Genomic DNA, 20,531 nt, shown 5'->3' on the forward strand with positions numbered 1-20,531 from the left:
TATTTAGACATAATACTTTATTAGATATTAGTTGTGATTGTATTTGATAAATATGATGTTAAACCCTAATTTTAAGGGTCTGAGTCCGCCTATTTTTAGACCCTATGAATTGGGATCGGATCTGGGCCCATGACCTTAGGGTCGGGGTCCACACGTTTGAGACCCAGATTCGACTCAGGGACCCATTTACGTCTTTTTTCAAAATATTATATATGAGTTATTATGTGTATTTAATTGTTTGGTTTGAAATTTTGTTATATTTTTTAACATTATGTGATTTTGAAATTTGTCGGTTCATGTAATTTAAAATGTGGTCATTGTATCTATACTTTAAAAATTAAAGACTTGATAAATATTTCGTTATAAGAACTTGAATGTGGAAAACTTCATATATTTTGCTCAATTAGTATAAAGTATAAGAAGATCCTCGTTAGTCGAAAATGTTTAAATAATTTTATGCGAATGGTCAAAAATTGTACTTCATAATATATTTTAAAAAAATTTCAGGACAAAAATATAAAATTGTTTTGGACCTAGATTCAGACCCTAGACCCACTAGACCCTAAGGGTCTGGGCTCAAAATTTTCAGACCCTACGAATCCGAGTCCGAGTTTGGGTCCAATAAAAAATTTGGGTCTGGATCTGGGTCTTGTTGGACCGATCCGGACCCGAACCATGTTCATCCCTAATTGCATCGTTTTCTTTGAGTAATTTTAGTAGCACCAAGTCTAGGGTCTATATTTACCAGAGACTAGTTTATTGTACTCAAAAGGGTGTGGGTGCTCAGCTTGTTGCTCGACTCTCTACCAACTTCTTGCAAATTCTCTTTCTATGAAATAAAATATAATAATAATAATAATAATAATAATAATAATAATGTTGGATAATTTTAGAGTATAAAAGGTTGAAAAGTCTTAAGTATAATATATACTAACGTATAACAGTTTAAATATAATTATAAGTTTTAATTATTCTAAAGTTTAAGTTCATGAAAAATCAGTAGTCCGTCTTGTGAGAGATCATCTCTCAAAGAGACGATCTCAAAACAAAAGGCTCATATTCTTATTTTCACTTTAATTTGTGCTAATTGGGCTACTAAGCCCATATATCTAATGCGTCTCTTACAATAATTTGTGTACAAGAATTTGTGAAATAAAAACCCATAATAACACCACAAATTCTTACTTGAGACCGTATTTATAAAAGACACATCTCAAATGGACTAGTCCATTATTAATAAAAAAAGATAACTACTAGAAAAATGTGTGATGTGTAATTCTATTTGAAGTTGGTGTTATAACCTATTGAAGTTTGTATTATAACCTATTAGAGTTGGTATTATAATCTATTAAAGTCTATATCTCCGAATAGGTTATAGTACCAACTTTAATAGGTTATAACACCAACTCTAAAAACCAATTTTAATAAGTTGTAATACCAACTTTAATAGGTTATAACACTAACTTCAATATGTTATAACACCAACTCCAAATACGATCAAATGCGTGCATCAATTTTTAGATTTTTCTCTTTTTTTTTATTTATTGGGTCTGGGCCTGGAGAGCCATCTCTTTTAAAAGCGGTCTCTAAGTAAAAGCACTGTAATAACATGGAGCAAAGCACTAATAACTTAGAGCAAAGATGGAAAAATAAAAGTTGGAAATATTGGGCCAAGTCTCCTTCGTGGGTTATGTTGGAAATTGGAAAGATGATTCACAAATTCTTTAAAAAGATTTCTGATTATGGGCTTTTTTTCAAGAGCATTTGCTTGGGCCTTGTATATTAATTACGCGGCTGATTTGTTTTTTTTTTTTTTTATTTATCACAAATTGTTGGAGCAAATTTCCTATGAGACGGTCGTATATGTGCGACCACTTACAGATTCTACTCATATTTTTTAGTTGCCATTTTAACGTTTAAATTAAATATTTTGAACCTTGAAATAGACATTTTAAGTCTTGAATTTGACAAACTTTAAACCATTGAAATAGACAGTCTAAATTTTAAAATGGATATTTTATAGTTGGAATAGGTAAATAAAATATAAAATTAAGGGTTGGAGTGGGGATTTTAAGAGTTAGAATTGGCATTTTAAGTGGTAGAATGGGTGTTTTAAGGATTGAAGTCGATAACTAAAAAATTAAATTAAGCATCTGGAGAAGAAATATTGAGACTTGGAGTAGGGGTTTTAAATATTGAATTCGATAAGTATAAAACTTTTTCAGTCGCACGCCGCATACAAGTTTTAGTGAAATTGTTGTGAGAGACGATCTCTCCAAGAGACGCATTAGATATAAGGGGAAAATAGCCCAATTAATACATATTAAAGAGAAAATAAGAGTTTGAGCTTCTTGTTTTGAATTCGTCTCTTAAAAATATAATCTCTTACAAATTATTTATTTATTTATTTTTTGAATAAACGGTTATTTTAATACTTGATGATCAAGTAAAATTAACTTTTCCTTATAAAATGGGGAAGTGGATAATCATGGAACTAGTGTCGTTATTACTACCATTATTATAAAGACTTAATTTTATTAGAATGTTCATACTTGCTGACGTTGCTGTACAATTTTTTCTTCCTCCCCAAACTATTATTCTCTGTAAGTCTTTAAGCGTAAAGAAAATTAACCTCTTTTTTTTATCCTAATTCTTAGGTTGCTCATTAAAACTCTTATTCTTTGCAAAATTAATCAGTTGCAAATCATGGTATCTTAAAAATGTATTTCAGGTTTTAAGCTTTGGCACCAGGTGGCAAGTAGGCGGTATAATGCTTTTAGGAAAACTAAATGGTGCCTCAATTTAGTATTAAATTTCCGTAAACAATATTATCTTAAATATCTTTGGTTTAAGGTTGTTTATTTATTTATTTTAAGTTATTTAAGTCGTTATTTTTTATTCTTAGATTTTTGTATTTGGCTGCAAAGACTTATAATCTCGTTTCGGTGCTTGTAATTTCTTCAAGTTTTATATATATATAACATACAACAAAAAAATAATTATTATTATAATGAGTGAATAGCATGAATTAAGGAATATAATATGAATTCCTAATACAATGAGTATGTTTAGAGAAATTTATCTCCTAATTTTCAGATTTTAATATAGATAATATATAGGAAAAATTGTTTCTAAAAAGCCAACCTTTTAGCCATCTGCAATAAAGGGTCAACGTTTCATTTATTCAATAAAAAGACAACATTTGTCTCATTTTTGCAACTAAAGAGATAATTTACTGGTTACCGATTAACATTTATTTCGAGAACATATGTGTCTATGTCTTCTTCCAATTCACAAACATCTTCCAATTCCCTTGCAAACCTACGAAAACAGTGTGCATCTTGCACCTTGATTTCGCATTTTCAACCCACGAAAACCCAGTTGTTGCATCTTCAAGCTTTTGCTAAATCAGCTGCATCTTCAACCCAAAAAATCGGTCCCTTTAATCCTTCTCCAATGGCGACACAAATGCAAATTTAGGGCAAAGTTGATTTCCACTAAAATATCACAACCTAAGTAAGTTTCTAACTCTAAATTTCTTCAATTGATGTCTCATTATTGATAATTGTTGATTTGCTTAGTAATTGTTGGAATTTACTCTCTTATGGTGGAATTTGGTTAAATACATTAGAAATTAGAATTTTTGTGTAATTGTTGGAATTTGCTTAGTAATTGTTGGAATTTATTCTCTTATGATGGAATTTGGTCAAACACATTAGATATTAGGATTTGCTTAGTAATTGTTGGAATTTACTCTCCCATGACATATATGCCCTACAAAAACAAATAGGGTTGTACCTCTTGAAATCATCCACAACTGCCGGCAATTGTGAATATTAGAAATTAGAAATTTTGTGTAATTATGAACATAATGAATAAAAAGGTGTTGATTAAAATTTGGTACGCAGGTAAATTCAAGGAAGCTAAAGATAGTATTAGTTATGTTGGAGGTTTTGGTAGAATAAAGGAGGTAGATCCAGATGATTTGTCCATGGATTACTTGATGAGTTTAGCTAATAAGTGAAATTGAGATAGAAGTATACAAGAGCTTTTTTACTTGCTTCCAGGTTACATTTTAAAGGATGGCTTAAGGAAGATAGAAGGGGAAAATGTTGTTGTTGAGTTACATAATGCAATAATTCAGATGAGGACAGTGAATGTGTATGTGTTTCATAAATATCCAACTTCAGCACTCCCTGTAACTGATCTTGATAAAGGACCACTTGATCAACCAAAGGTTCAGCCCAAAAAGTTAACCTCTGGAAGGAGTAATAATATAGCATTAAGGAGAAGTCTTAGGAGCAATTTACCAGCAGCCACTACTACCAAAAGGGTATTATTGCCTGATACTAATGTTGACCACTCTTTTGAGCCTGAAATTCATTCTGATTTTGTAGATAAATCCGTAGAGGGGAGTGCATCTGGTAATAGTAGTTCAAAAGATGAGAATTATGAAGTAGACCTTGAAGATCAACCAACAAAAATAGATTGAAATGGAAGGTCAATCCATAGTGTTGTAGGGTCAAGAGGGGGAAGATCCGGACAAGCAGGGTGCAGAGGTGGTAGGACATTCACATCCAAAGTAAGCATCTTATTTTACATAATGAACCATCTTATCTGTATATAATGATGACTTAATTGTATTGAATTGTTTAGGTTGCAAGAACAAGCTCAATCACTCAAGCATCAACTGAACAAACTCAAGCATCAACTCAACCAACTCAAGCATCAGTTAGCTAATGCTGTAATGTAACGAGTCTGTTTTGAATTACAATGTACTGCCATTAGTAGTTTTGCTGTAATGTAACGGGTCTGTTTTGAAACAATGTTGTGGCAGAACATTATTCAGTTTTGATTTGTTGTCACTGGTTTTAAATTGTTTTGTGGAATGGTGCTTTGAAACAATGAGATGGCAGAACAATATTCTGGTAGAAGGTTCATATTAATTTGTGAATTTATTACAATGAAGAAGAAGAATTTATTAGCGTAGGAACTTTATTTCTGTTTTTTTAAGAAATTCGAATTAACCGGTCACAGCAGGTTGTTTTACATGCTATCTCTTTAGTTGCAAAAATGAGACAAATGTTGTCTTTTTATTGAATAAATGAAACGTTGACCCTTTATTTGCAGATGGCCAAAAGGTTGGCTTTTTAAAAATAATTTTTCCTAATATATATATACGATAATTTAGATGTATTAAAATTCCTATTATCTTGAAGATTATATATATATATATATATATATATATATATATATATATATATATATATATATATATATATATATATATATATATATATATTTTAATTAGTCCATACGCTACCAAGATATTTTAATTAGTCCAATGATCAATACATAACAAAAAACCTTATTATAGTCGTCAGCTAATTGATATATTATTATCACCAAAAAAATATAGTCGAGTGGCTAATATTAAATACACTAGAAAAATTTATAGTCAAGTGACCCATAAATTAGCTAAATTATTATCATACTTAAACAAGTTATAAATCAATCTAAGTTATTATTATATAGAAATTTTTATAATTTGGGATTTGAAAGTGAGAGACTGAAAATTTTGTCATCAAGAGTTGCACTGAGTTTCTTGGAAGAGACAAATATTCTATTAAAACAATTGTTTTAGAAAAAATAAATAAATAAATCTTTGTTTGATCCGCTTAAAATAAACTCAAATATTATTTGTTTTTAAATATACTCACCTATTCGGTATAATTGTTGAAAATAAATTTAACTATTGTTTATTCCTAATTTTTCATTTACAAAAAAAGTTTAAAAATAGTTATAAACAATAGATCGGTTTGGTTTTAACAAATAAGCTTAATAGACGGGTTTATTTAAAAATAAATAATAGGTAGGTTTATTTTCAATGGATCAAGTAAAAATTAGTTTATTATTATTGACTGTTTACCCGAAATATTAACCTTACTTAAGTTTCATTTCTATTAAGTACTTTAAATACTAAATGTTATTTAATTTTAAAATATTTAATAATCCCTTTTATTATATAATACTCCCTCTGTTAGTTCTTCTATATATATATATATATATATATATATATATATATATATATATATATATATATATATATATATATATATATATATATATATATATATGAGGGATCCAATAAGAAGGATGTTGAAAATGAGAAGGGTAAGAAGCACTCTACACCTTTGATTTCACTAAAATAAAAAAAATCTATGGTCATGATTGAGCCAAAAATACATAAAAGTAACTATGTTACACAAAAAAGTAACTATGATATAAATTTTTAGAATGTTCCTACTTTATAACATAATATCTTTTTTGTATATATAGTAACAAAACAAAATCAAACAAAAATTCTTCTTATTTGATCATATATATATATATATATATATATATATATATATATATATATATATATATATATATATATATATATATATATATATATATCGGGAAGAAGTAAAGTCAAGGACAATTTTGCACTATTCATCAATGTAACTTAATTTTCATATTGTCGTTAATATATAGATTAAAACATAATCATGTGGGATCTTGTTAGAATCATCTCAATGTGAATTTTATTGATTTTTAATCTCTATAATTTTTCGATGTGTTAGAGATATTAATAATTGAATTAGTGTATTGGGACATATAAAAGTGTTTTTAGGTGAAGTAAAAAAAAAAGAAGTATAAATTAGTTAGGGGTTATGGTAAAATAAAAAGTATAATAGACGCAATGGCATCCATAAAAAAATATTATTTAGTAGACACAATAGAATAAGCATAAATTGAATTATAAAATTAAAATTTTTGTACTAAATCGAATATAATAAGTAGCTTATAATATATTCATTTATTTAAAAATATGAAAAGCTCAATAATTCATTTATTTTTCATAGAAGTTTTATTTTGACAGTTAGTTTCTTGAGAGATCGTCTTTTTGAGAGACGTATTTTAAACCCAACCCATTAAAAATAATATCTACTCAGCGTGTTCTTAATGTCTACTTATGTTATCTTTAATTCTTACCTTATCCTTAATGCTTATTTTAAATATTTTATATGTTTACTTACATTATTCTTAATGCCTACTTATAATATATTAAAATATATATAATGGTAATGGGTCAGTTCAATTAAAGATGATCTCTCAAAAAACCGTCTTTCACCGGAATTTGTGTTATTTTTAATAGTAATAGCTCAGCAAAATACCTTCCCGCCAAAACGCAAGTCCTCCATATATCCCGCGTCAAACCCAAAAATCCAAACTTTTGACCTTGAAACGCCAGTAGGAAACCTAAAACCTTCCTTTCAGCCAGACATTTCCACAAACACTTGGTGGGCATCTGATTTCTTCTCTCTGCTACTCTCCTTCTCCATGAAATTCAAAGCATTTCTCACTGAAAATGGAGTAACCCTCTTGGAGAGGAGATTCATCCCAGCCTTTGAAAAAATGGGCAAAATCTGCCATGTTTATCTCACCAAAGATCACACCTTCTTCCTCCACAATCTTCTCAATAATGACGGTGTTCAATCAATTGCCCAATTCCAAAAAGATGCCTTATTCTCTGACTATCGAATTTCCAGCCAAAACGAGGATCGAATAGCCTTCACTGTCGACCTCTCAATCCTTCTTCGAGCCCTCAAATCTGCAGCAGCAATTTCATCATCTGTTGATCGCCTTCAAATCAAGCTAGTCAAGAAATTACCCCCAAATTCTACGATTTCCATGCCTTTTCTCAGTTTTGAGACAAAAGGTTATGCTTCTGCTGTGGTTCAGGATATACCCATCTCAAAACCCCTTTCAAGAACTCATGTTTTGGAGCTTCAAACTGCTCTTGATGATGCTCAAGACCTCCCTAGAACCCTAGTTGGAGTTAGTGAATTAGATAGATTGTTGATTTTTGTTGAGAGAATGAAACAATTGGGTGATGTCATTGATGTTGAAATTGGAAAAAATGGGGAATTGGGTTTGAAGGTTTCTACAAGTTTGGTGACTTTAGGGGCAGAATTCAAGAGATTGATGGTTGTAGGTGAAGATAGTGAGGAAAATAATGGTGATATTAGAGAAATGAATGTGTTGGTTAGTATGAAGCACTTTGTTAAGTGTTTGCAGTGTCATTTAGCCAAACCTGATTGTGCTTTCTATGGAGTTGGATCACAAGGTGGTTCTCTGACTGTTGTTTTCCAGTTTTTTGTTCCGGGTTCGAGGCAAACTGATAAATCTCTTAGCTTCCATTGTAGGCTTCCTGTGCTTGATCCTGGTTCTTAGGTTACTTGTTAGAGTTATTGCTCTGCTGGGTTTCTGTATGATTTTCTGCTGAATTTAGGTTTATTGATAGTCCCTACTCTAATTTGAGATAGTAAAATGATGCAACTTTGATTTATAGAAACAAGTATAATGTTGATGAAGATTTAGAATGCATGTCTTGCTACTGCTTTCGGCTATACCTTAATTTGGGTGTTAAATTCGAAGATACACCCATCGTACCTTTGAATTTGCTACTAAATATCTTTAGGTAAATATTTAGAGATGGAAAGTGTAATTAGGTCTTTACTAATGACCGTAAATGTGAATGTGCTGATTGGTGGTTGAGTTTTGGTGTATTCAGTGTGCACAAAATCAGCATGCTGCATGCCTTTCAATGGCATTGCTATAATTTCAATATAAGTTCCATCAATCAGCATAAGGCTACTTGCTTCAAACACTAATTAGTAGAAGTGCTATTGCTGATCAAGTGCCAGGAAAGAAGCATCAGCTAAATATAATGGTGAGAAATGCTAGTGTAAAAGAATATAATAACACTCACCGAGTTTCTACCTAATTCAACTACATATCAACTACCAGAAAATATAAGTATTTGATGATTTAATCTGATAACTCACTATAATTAGATAAATGCTACTACTTACTACTAATTAACAAAAAAATTATTGAAATTTTAGCATTGAGTTGTACTGTACCAGTCCAGTATAGCTTGAAAACTACTTCTACATATATATGTCTGGTTTACAAAATATATATATACATTATTTGAATTTGGACATAAAGAGATACTCTTTTTATCACTTTCAGTTTGCATCACTTTTTATTTTAATTTGTCATATTAATTTAGCACCCTTTTTTTTTCCGGTAATAATTTCATTTTTATTCTTTTATCTTGTCTACAAATTTATACTTTTTTTTCCATCTTAACCATTTATTTCTACCATCTACTTATTTTTGTAAATAATTGAATTTTATTATTTTACTACTGATATACCATAGCAAAAAATATGTAAATAGATGCAAGAAATATATAAATGAAATAAGGAAAGAAAAAGTTTATGAATAAAATTATAAAAGACCGACATGAACTCATTGATAAAAAATAAAATGCTTTTTTGGGTGTTTGGTTCTAGGCTTCTAGCTTTTAGGTTTGTTCTTTGGCTGGCTTTTGGCTTATTGGTTGGTCAAACAGTTAAAAAAAGTATTTAGTAAATGGCTTTAAAGCAGCTGAAAAGCTGGCTTTTAGGCCAAAATGAAAAAACTACTCCAGCTATTTTTTTTGTTGATTTTTGACTTTGTGGTCCACTTTTTCTCTTATAAACAGCCAACAGCCAATATTCAAATTTACCAAACATTTTCACAAACAACTAGCTTTTTCAGCTAACTTAAAAACTACAAAACACTAACATTTCCAACTGGACAAACAAGCCAACAACAAATTGAAACACCCCATATAAAACTTAACAAAATCAAATGCACAGTATGAAATGAAAACTATGGCGGAATTGCATAATGGCCAATGTTCACCTTAAAAAAAAAGTAATGTCCAACGATTATGGAAGAAATTAGAAACTACAAAAGTAGGCAAGATTGCACTTGTAACTGTACTAGCGTGTAAGAGAGGAAATTTCCCTCAATTCCTTCATAACCTTTTATAGCATTGCAAGTTCTAGTACAAAAATAGGCCATATCTCTGTTAACATTCTGTTATTTTTTGGAATGAAACATTCTGTTATTTCCGAGTTTTTTGTCGAAAATGGTGGTTTTTTATTCTATCATTCCCTCAAAACTAATTTAAACTTTTTACTTTTGATATTTGTATGGCCAATCTATTCACACGAGAAAAATTAGTTAGCTATTCACACAGCATACTGTGAAATGACTGTTGTACTTGTACTGAAGTCCACTCCGAGCAGTTGAAGCAATAAAGAAAAAGAAGACCTGCAAGGCGAATCGAAAAATGAAAAAATCCTTTGAGGAACGAGAGAAGCGAAGCAAGAAGAGATAGAGGAAACAGAGATACTACCAGCTGTAAGAATTCGTAGCAACCTCTGTCAGCAAAATCAATGTCGAAGTATCAAGAACTACATAATATTACTATTTTGACTTCATCCTATCGATTATTTGAAGAAGCAGATTTCCATCTTCTCCTCCAACAGGTTGTTGGCTGTCCCTGTGAAAAAATGAAATCTTAATGCGCGTAATTCAAGCAAATGTCCGCTTAGGCCTTTGAGACTACACATCAAATGGACTACAAAGTCCAAACACAGAAATGAAACTTCAGAAATATGAATTATTAGGTCGAATTGATTATTTCTCATATTTCTCGTATGTGAAATATACATATATCCTAGTGTGAAATACCACCTGGTATCTACTGGCATGGAAGAAGGTTTACAATCACAACTCTCTTATATCACTTGGGCAATATAATGGTGAATGGATAGAAAGGGGTGCAGCGGAAAATCCTTCAAAATACCAATTCCAATTTTGCCGCTTGGCTAAATATCACTCCTGCAATACTCTACTTGTGCGGTTGTGCCACTATGAAAACTACTGTTGAATGTATTCAATAGGGTCTATCAAATGTAGGTATCATTAATATTTGAAGCTAATTTAGTAACCATAAGCTCTTCTACACCATCAAACTAAGTTGAGTAACCAGTAAGCCTGTTATATTGCTCTTATCCTAACCAAGTAATTAGGTGTAAAATATAAAAATGAGAGCTTACATGCATGCTGCTTTCCTTGAGACTTTCAAGTGATTCAGCAAGCTCTGCTTGCTTTGATGCTGTTGCAAAAAGGACCTGTGCCAATAGAAATTCAAGTTCACTGTTAGCTTCCAAACAACTAGAAAGACAAAAAGTCAGAACGTAGATATACCGCATCCTTTACCTTCTTTGTCTTCTGCAAGTCATGCTCTATGGCCTTAATTCTGTTAAGGGACTCAACGATTGTGTCCTCCTTATCTGGAGGAATTCTTGTGGGTTTATTTACGAGGTCTGTAACTAACTGCTCTAAATGCTGAAGTCTTTGCCAATAAGGATTAAGCGCAGATTCATCAATCCTCTGAGCAGCAGTTGGACCCTCCAAACAAGGCTCACACTTAGAAAGACTAACTCTAATGTCTACAGGCTCCCGCTGCAGAATTGGCTGCTTCTCTTCTCGTCTCGGTACCCAAAGTTTCCCAAAGGACCGAAATATAATATGCAGACAAACAACAATTTTGAATATAAAGCCAGTCATTGAACTTCTTTCATGAGGAATGACTTTCGTTGGCCTTGCTTCTACACTGCTGCCAGAAGCATGACCTGTTGATAACTTCCAAATTAGGTTAGTCAAAAAGAATCATCATACCAAAATAAGAAAAATCGATAACAAAAAATGATTAGGCAGTAAGGTTATAACTTCCATGGTTATTTCATGATTAGGCAGTAAGCACCCAACAGGCCAACACTTACCCCTTACATCTTAACATGGTTTCAAGCACTACAACACGAGGTCAAGCCCATAAGAAATGAAACATAAGTAATAATAGGGGGTTTCCTGACCCAAGATCCTAAAACCTCAAACAGGCCACAATTAATGCAAAAAAATGAATTTATTTTAATTACGGCGCACCCTATTGCCGATGGTGCCGAAGATTTGTAGCACCTTGGTTTAGAATTAACATGGACTACAGTAAAATGGTTCTAAACATATTAACTTCTTATTTATGCGAAGTTGCACATGATGCTACCTAAGGTTCAATCGAAGAAACATTAGTTTTTAAAAGAATAATGTTGCGACATCCAACTCTCCCGAACCCCACCCAGGTGGGAGTCTTGGCGGGAGTTACATAATAGCATTGGTTATTTAGGGTTCATCACACTTGTCCCCTCCACCTTAACATATTAACCTACAGGTGAATTCTAACTGGTCTCGCCATACAAAAAAAAAAAACGCTAAAAAGACGAGACAACCTATCTCCCACAAGGTGACAACCCCTAAGCTGGTTTGCAGGGAATAATTTTGCAATCAAATCCAACATAATAACCTATATTCCTCGCAACCTATAAAATCGCTATAACATACTAAAAATCTCCTTTCTCAGTTCTCATAAAGTCTTTTATGATGACTCAGCAGATGGACACAGCTGAATCATGACACTGGGATAGAGTGGAGCAGCAGCTCGCCTTTGACTCATAGTACAAAAACAAGGGTGCATCATCGTATCACGACCATATCGTAAAGGTTTTTGAGTATATTGATCGAATTATATTGATGATCGAAATTTGGGCCACATTGACAGCAAAATCATCCACATTGACCACAGAAACTGTTTTGCGACCGTGACCGAAAGCGAGCACTATGCCTTGACTATGACTAGTCAGATACATCATTGAAATTGTACAAAAGATAACAATAATCAGGACACATACAAAAGAAGGAAGTGAAATGCAATAGAAAGATCACATACTTGTAAAATTAAAATCTTCAACTCTAGCATCGTTAAACACCGCTTCCTCCAGGTTTCCAGCAGAGGATTCGCCAATGCTTACCTGAGACAGGGAAAATACGTACAGCAAATTGAATAAATAATTTCGAAAAAGAGTCTATATCCTTTAAGAATTCACAACCTACTGTCAGATTATAAATGTAAGCAAATGCAAGAGAAAAAATGTCAATAAAAGCCTACACAAAAATGCATGTGACCATATCTTCACATAATTAGAAATATAAGGCAGTAATTCTCTATCCATGCAAACAAAAGGTTTGTAGCAACTAGGAAAGAGAATCCACACGTTTTCAGCCCCTGGTCACTAGGTCACTACCATATCAAGTTCCCGCCAAAGTTTTTTTTTACAAAAAGCCATATATCAAAATTGTAACAAGCTGTAATTTAAGGGGAAAATAGCCAAAAAATTGAGCCTCAGGCTCCTCTGCCTGTCCACTCCAGAAAAAATAAAAAAATAAAACAGGGGGAAAACACCTTCATAGTTCATACACACTATTACTTTGTTTGGATAACTTAAAAGGGAAAAAAAGGGATTGAAGGGGAAGGGAGGAAAGGGAAAGGAAGAGGAGGAAATATTATGGGAAGTGTCCATGGTTTGTTTAAAAGGGAAAAGAAGGAAGAGGAAGAGAAATAGCATTTTCCTTCCAAATCTTTTCACTTTTGGAGGGATTTGGTTATCAGCACAGTTATGGGACTTGATCCCTTCGAATCCCTTCCTTTAAAAATTGGTATTCAAAATTCCCTCGATCCAAACAAAAGAGTGCATGTGGCCTGTGACTAGAAGAAAGAATTTCCTTCAGAAACAAGCCAGCTCCAAAACTTAAGATATATGAAGCTTTCGTTAATGACCACATAAACTTAGATATAGTTTTTTTAAAAAAAATCTTTTCAACACTTAAATCTATGTCTCTGCTGTTTTATACTGTGCATTAGCATCTACTCTAGTATTTTTTACATTCAGGCAGCTTGATGTCAAAAATCAAAACATAACAAAACTAGTTATTTCACATTGGAACTGCTGGAAACCTTTCTCCCCCCAAACCTCTTCTAGGAATAAAGGTGGTAAGAGGGAGCAATGACCTTTGACTTGAAAAACTTACTTTATCATCCAGTACTGCTGCAGTGTTGGGAATTCGGCCATCTAAATCGGGAACCATGTCAGTAAAAACCAAGTCATTCTTCATGGCCTGTGCAAGCGGCAAGCACTAATGTGAAATTTACCACAAAGTTGAGAGACAAGATGAATCCATCAAATTAATAATTAATACACACACCTTACAAGCAAGTAACTTGGTTTTTAAATCTTCACAGTCAGATGAACTTGTTCTCTTCAAGTATGTCATCTCTTGTGCATACACCATCTGCAATGCATTTCCATGTAAGACAAAACTGGAAATGCAAGTAATAATCGCAGGGAAAACCATCTTACTTTCATTATTTCTGGATCATTCCATGGACCCTTCTGATATCTAAGACAGCCACCAGGGCAAGAGCATGTCCCACCTACAAAAGTAGGCAATTGGCTGTAGAAAAAATGGTGTAAGTATCAGCTTTTGGAGCCAGAGACAGTAGATTGTTTAATTGAAATCAACAAAGTACAACGGTAATGGAAAAAACTACCCACCTGGAATCTATGCATTCCATCAACTTGCTGTGGAATTTGCTTCCAAGAACCTGAAAAGTAAGACAAACAGGGACCCACTTTATCTCCAAAATATCAAAAAAAAAAAAAAAAAAAAAAAAAAAAAAAAAGGATATATGCAGAGAAGACCTTACATGTATCTTTGAGGTAGTCCTCTGATCAAGAATTTTTCTCAGAGTAGACCACACCATCTTAAATCCAGAACCAGCATTTATAATGAACATTTGGTGCAGAGTCTGGAGAGATTTTAAACCCAAAAAAAAAAAAAAGAAAAGACAGCTGAGTACATATCCACAAAAGTTTAAACCCTTTATGTTAAATATGGATGTGTAACAAACAGATCAACTTACCTCAGGGTAATTATCGCCATCAATTTTTAGCATGTGCTTAATAAGATCTAGTGCAATTTTACCAAAGTTCATCCAATTCTACAAAAACGAATAACTAATAAGAATAAAGAAGGGATGCCGCTTGCATATATTATTCTAATGAATTCTGACACGTCATCCATACCACTCCATGAACATCCAATATTGTAGTTGTAGTGTCTATATGTCTCATGGCAGCAATAGAACAAGCTGGAAATTTCTCAGCAAAAGCCTTTTCAAATCCTTGTATATGATACTTTAAAAAGCGCTCCACCGTGGTCACATTCATTAGCTTGCTAGGTTCAATCATACCCAATCGTTCAATATAAACAGGTCTCCCTTGCCTATCTACACCATGATAACCATGGGGATAGTGTCGCTGTACTTCTTCAAATTCTTCAAAGTAGAAATCCTGCAGAGCACAGAAAATACAAGCTGTGTGTAATAAACTTTGCAGAGGAAAGATGTTACAATCGCAAAAGAAAAAAATGACATTGTTTTTCATCTCTATATGCATCCGATGGCTCACAATTCATCGACTTATGGGATGATAATGCAACAACTATGCCAATGCCTTAATCCCAACCATATTAGGTTATGGATGACAACTGACAAGGGGAACCAAGATGTCTACAACTGTTTTACTATTGATAGTAGCATATCAAATTTACGGTACAAAAATCTACTAGAAACAATGTGTTTATAATTACATAGGTCATTTGTCCAAGCCCTCTATACCATCCACAACAAGAGATTATTGAGACAGAGGGCTAACAATGATACATTATATACTCTACATCCAGATTAGTGAAGTTTAATAAGCAGTAAGGTTATGCCCCGTGGGCCAAAGAGAAAGCGTGTGAGAGTGAAGAACAACATGAGCCATGAGTTTAGTACCAAGAGAGATGTAAGATAAATAAACAATTAATCCGTGTTCAAAATGGATTATTCAGATCTAGTAATTTCAAATAAGTCAGTAAGGGCCAATAGGTTCAGATAAGTATCTCAAGTTCGAATCACAATACCAATGAGTTCTAATATCTGAAAACAAGTTCAGATAAGTCCAGATAAAGGCTAATAAGGTCAACTAAGTTTGGTTACATTATGGTTATAGCAAAAGCATAACTTTTAAAACTAAATTTGGGATAATAGGAAATGGAAGAAACCATATGAAGAAATCTAATATGGATTATAATGGACTAAAGTAAAATGACTTATTAAATTATGTGCACTTCTTATTTAAGTGAAATTCCACGTGAGGTTTGCTACCAACGATTAATCAAAAATAACCTTTTTGTTAGTTTTATCATCAACAAGGATATGGTTGTATACATCCGAACCTTTCAAACCCCACCCCAGGTGGGAGCCACTTAATGGCATTGGGTAATGGAATATTGTTATAATCAAAGTGCAGGCCAGTGAATAGAGGCATAAACATATGTACTGGCCATGAACAGAAAACATAAATCCTATAGTGCAAGCAGCAAAATTACCTATAAATTCTACAATATGCACATAATTTAATGAGTCATTTTACTATAATCCATTAGAATTCAAACCAAAGAACTATAAACCTTGGGCTTCATCAAGAATAAAATTCTTGAAAACTATAAATCTCATCTTTATAATACACAGAAAGGTGAACTACTATCAACCATGCATGTTTCCTGTGAACCTCATTACCTGTAAAATAGTATCTACTCCATTTTCTTTCCTCCATTTAATCATTTCTTCCCACATATGGACAGTTTTATCCAGATCGAATTTCCTTGCTTTCAAAAATCTGATCAAAAACAACAGTTTGTTCAGGGAAGTCATGGTTAAAGATAAAATTGCATGGTATACTAATGAATCAAAAATTAAGACTTAGATAACAAGCAGAGAGATAACATGCCACACTTTCACCAAATTATCTGGCATATTGTTAAAATTTTTATGCTAAGATTAAATGAAACCACAAGTTTAACTGACAATTACTTAAGTAATCTCATCATCACCAACTGCCTATGATTTGAATTCATCCAATGCACTGATTACTTTAAGTAACCTACATTTACAGGACTAGCTACTCCTAATTCCCTGCAGAGCTAAACCAAAATACTGTACAAATCAGCTTACAATTTGACTATAGGATAGAACAATAGAAGTACAGTTTACTGCAGAGATATTGACTCTTTTAACAGGAAAATAATATTATTATTAATAGTAATAAACCTTCATATGTAAACCGTGCTTACAAAAATTTTAGCAGATACATTCCAAATGCTGACCTGTTTCATTTTACATAAACCATATACCTCATTCAACACATTTCCATCGTTTGAGTCAAGCTTCTTATCCCAATTATTGAAGTATCCCACTTAAACCATCTAGTAATGGTTATGAACAACAAAACCTTTATATTTGTTTATATTTATTTATATATTACCATACTCCATAGAGGTATTACTCTATTTTGTGCTCTCATCTTTTAACTCTTCTTCGTCTGAACAAACAGTCCTCCACTTCTCATTCACCTTTATACCCATCTGCTCCACCTTTGTTACAAAAGTCACAAGTGCATCACAAAACAAGCTGCAACTTTGAAAATTTTTTTGCGCCTCATGTGCACCTCACCTAGGCATAAAAAGACTTTTCTAGTGCGTTTTTTAGAAACTAAGTTCAACACTTGTACACACATAGCAACAGTGTCTTTCTCTAAAAGATTTTTATGAAGAGGGAAAATGACGTTCCACTGAATTAAGATTTAAGTTTGCATCGACAAAATTCAAATTACAGTATAAGTTAAACCGACAAATCCAACTATAGGTAAACAAAAGAAATTTAGTGACTCCGGGAGGAAAATCCTAACAACCCACATTTCACCAAGACCTTCAACCCACTTCTTCCTATTTCAAACCCACAAGGCCATGATCACCTCGATTCAAGTATGTGCAAAGAAGATCAAAAACTAGGTTAAAAAATAGAATCTTAATACTTTAAGATTAAACGAGAAAGAGGTAGATCGGAAATGACATAGATAAAAAGAGTGAAGGATGACATGATGAGCTAGGATCAACCAGCGGGTGTCAATGTGCGAATGTCCGAATCTACAATGTTAGACATTTTGAGACACGCGGATTTAGATATGAACACATAAACGATAATCTGAAAACGTTGAAAAATATGATAATTTTTTGGAAAAATTATTGTGAATATCATTTCAACATTTTCCCTACAATAATACTAATTTTTCGATTAACTATGAATAATACCAACTTTGAAGTGAGTTTTCTACCAACATACATGACCTGTTAGCAACCTACAATTGTAAGTAATTTGGTTTTAAAAAAGATAAATTTAAATAAATAAAAAAAAAAACAAAAAAAATCAAAACACCTCTACCATTGGCCATCTTCACCCTCCTCCTCCCTCCCAGCGGCAACCCTCCACCCCTCACCCTATCGGCGCCGGCGAATACAACCACCCTAATCGACACCCCAATCTCTAATCAACACAAACACCTAAACAAACCACCACGACACAACCACTTCACCACAACCACCGAATCATCACTATGAGAATCCCGGTCTGGCGAGGTAGTTCACCCATGTCAACCCACACCCAGAAGAACACCCACCAACTTTGAGCTTGAAACCGAGATCCAGTGGTGGCTCGCGATTATGGTTTTGGCGTTTTTCAGGCGGGTTGAAAAGTTCCCGGCGGCACGAGTAGGTTAGCTTTAGGGATATGTGTGTAAAGTGTTGGTGCTGGTGGTTTGAAGCACGGTTGTGAGGTGATAATTATTAGGCAGTTGACATAATGTAAAAATGTGGTAACAGTTGCAATCACGGTAACAGAACGGTGATTCGGTAACCGGAGAAATGCGGTCATCAGAACGCCTAAATATTGGTAGAAACCACAAGATATCCATTGACACGTTGACACGACCTAAAATAAAGGTTTGGTGTTGGGTTGGGGGTGGGGGCCGTGGGGCTAGGGAGGGGGATGGGTGGCTCACAGTGGGGGTTAGGGGGTAATAGTGCGAATTTTATTTGTTTAATTATTTTTTAAAAAAATTGCCCAAATGACCTTTTGAAGAATTTAAAGGTAACTTTGCATATTCTTGGGTAACAACCCCTTAAGTTTATATTATTCATGGTTAACCAATAGTTAGTATTATTATCATCAAGTGCCATTTTGCCACATTTTTTCACTTTTCCTTGACATAAGAGCTAGGACTACTCTCCACAACTAAGATTTATTCCATTCTTATTACCAAACCAAATAATAATTCTCAATAAATTGAATCAAGTAAGACTCATAATGCCACTAATCAAATTCAAACCAATTGAGATCAGAGTCTCTGACTCTCAAGTCCAGACCACTTCTAGGACTACTAGCCCCTCTATTTTGTTTCTTTTAGCACTCGGGTATAAGCATAATACCCCTTGAATTCCTTTAATGTACTCTCCAACAAATAGTGGCCAAACGTGAAGAACCGCAAAACACAAAATCTTAGTTCTTAATATCTTTATTCATCAGAAATCTCTACTAAAATGCATCACACAGAACAAATCCTTCAGCAATCCAAGAGTTACAAATCGGCACAAGTCACTTAATCTTCGTCTGGAATGGACTACCACCGGAAACAAATTACATCAATCTAATCCAATTCAATCCATTTAACAAACAAAGAGCAAAAACTATAATTCTATGTGAATTTCATCATATGCCATGACACATTAACACAATAAAGTCTATAAAATGCATTACTCACCTAAGCATGGTATGATAATCATCAAGATGGGTAGGAAGCAAGCCCTTTTCCACCAAAATGTGACGAAAAGCATCAACAGCTTCTTCCTCCTTCTCATCCCTAAAATCATCAATCGTAATGGCCGCAAATTTACAATCAGCAATTTGCTTTCCTCGTTTCTTTATTCCATGAGCCAATTTTGTAGATGCATTCACCGCTTTCTTCCTCAGATTTTTGATCCTGGTTCTCCTGATAGGTTCATCCTCAAAAACTTCAATCTCCGACTTTCTTTCATCTCGGATCATCATTATCTCTTCTGAAATCATCAATGGCCACCAAAAATCAATCAAAGAAATGAAATCAAAATTCAAAATCAATACGAAAACTAAACAAGTACCTTGCATTGCTGAATTTTCCGTAATTTCTGTAATCAATCAAGAAAATAATAAAATGTAATCAAAAAGTCAGCAAAATTAAAATAATACTTCCAGATCCAAGTAAGATTATAGCTTTACTTCAATCGTAAGTGATCTGATTTCATTTTATTTATTTCAATTTTCTAAAAATGAATAAAAATAAAAATAAAAAGAAGAATCTGGAAAAAGCAGAAAAATGAAACGCATAATTAATTTTAATTTTAAAAAAATCAAAAAATACGAAAAAGGAATCTGAAAAAAAGAACCTGAGAATGAAGCAGCATTCTTTCTAGGGAGTAAATAAAAAAGAATGGAGCTGAAACATCATTATCACGAAATCAGCTGGGAAAAAAATGCCAAAGGCATTAAATACAAAAACTCCCCGACTTTGGATTCTCTCTCTAGTTTCTCTCTCTACTGTGAGTAATTACTGTGAGTTAAGGAAAGAAGCATGAAGAGGCGTCGTTGTCGACAGAAACGGAAAGGTTCCGTCACGGTCTCCGTCAATTAATTCTACTCCAAAATGCTGTTTACGTTCGTAGGTTTCCTTTTCTGTTTTTATTTATTTATTTTGTTCCTTAGCTCTCACGCA

At 33.0% G+C, this 20,531-nt stretch overlaps 2 protein-coding genes across 3 annotated transcripts; one reads left to right on the forward strand and one right to left on the reverse strand.

Moving 5' to 3' along the window:
* The first annotated feature begins 7,267 nt into the window (after nucleotides 1-7,267).
* On the forward strand, nucleotides 7,268-8,540 carry LOC130813100 (uncharacterized). Its single transcript, XM_057678828.1, has one exon. It carries the CDS (start codon nucleotides 7,387-7,389, stop codon nucleotides 8,278-8,280), a length of 894 nt encoding a protein of 297 aa, XP_057534811.1. The 5' UTR covers nucleotides 7,268-7,386; the 3' UTR covers nucleotides 8,281-8,540.
* A 796-nt stretch (nucleotides 8,541-9,336) lies between these two features.
* On the reverse strand, nucleotides 9,337-20,531 carry LOC130813098 (phosphatidylinositol/phosphatidylcholine transfer protein SFH9). Of its 2 annotated transcripts, XM_057678826.1 has the most exons (16): nucleotides 20,206-20,531; nucleotides 19,921-19,947; nucleotides 19,545-19,839; nucleotides 16,469-16,568; nucleotides 14,931-15,197; nucleotides 14,768-14,845; nucleotides 14,552-14,653; nucleotides 14,400-14,449; nucleotides 14,205-14,298; nucleotides 14,050-14,136; nucleotides 13,876-13,962; nucleotides 12,737-12,818; nucleotides 11,173-11,588; nucleotides 11,010-11,084; nucleotides 10,304-10,450; nucleotides 9,337-10,218 (listed from the first exon to the last, which is right to left on the reverse strand). In XM_057678826.1, exons 2-15 carry the CDS (start codon nucleotides 19,925-19,927, stop codon nucleotides 10,391-10,393), a joined length of 1,800 nt encoding a protein of 599 aa, XP_057534809.1. In that variant the 5' UTR covers nucleotides 19,928-19,947; nucleotides 20,206-20,531; the 3' UTR covers nucleotides 9,337-10,218; nucleotides 10,304-10,390. The 2 variants fall into 2 exon arrangements, with proteins under 2 accessions (XP_057534809.1, XP_057534810.1); XM_057678827.1 differs by having other exon boundaries at nucleotides 19,921-20,207.

This window comes from Amaranthus tricolor, chromosome 5 (genome assembly GCF_026212465.1).
Source record: "Amaranthus tricolor cultivar Red isolate AtriRed21 chromosome 5, ASM2621246v1, whole genome shotgun sequence".
Classification (NCBI taxonomy): Eukaryota; Viridiplantae; Streptophyta; class Magnoliopsida; order Caryophyllales; family Amaranthaceae; genus Amaranthus; species Amaranthus tricolor.

Coding starts and splice junctions, on each gene's coding strand:
- LOC130813100 (XM_057678828.1), top strand. CDS start 7,387: ATGAAATTCAAAGCATTTCTCACTGAAAATGGAGTAACCCTCTTGGAG.
- LOC130813098 (XM_057678826.1), bottom strand. Junction 14,137..14,204: donor ATGATCCAGAAATAATGAAA/GTAAGATGGTTT, acceptor AATGCATTGCAG/ATGGTGTATGCACAAGAGAT. Junction 13,963..14,049: donor CCAAGTTACTTGCTTGTAAG/GTGTGTGTATTA, acceptor CCGCTTGCACAG/GCCATGAAGAATGACTTGGT.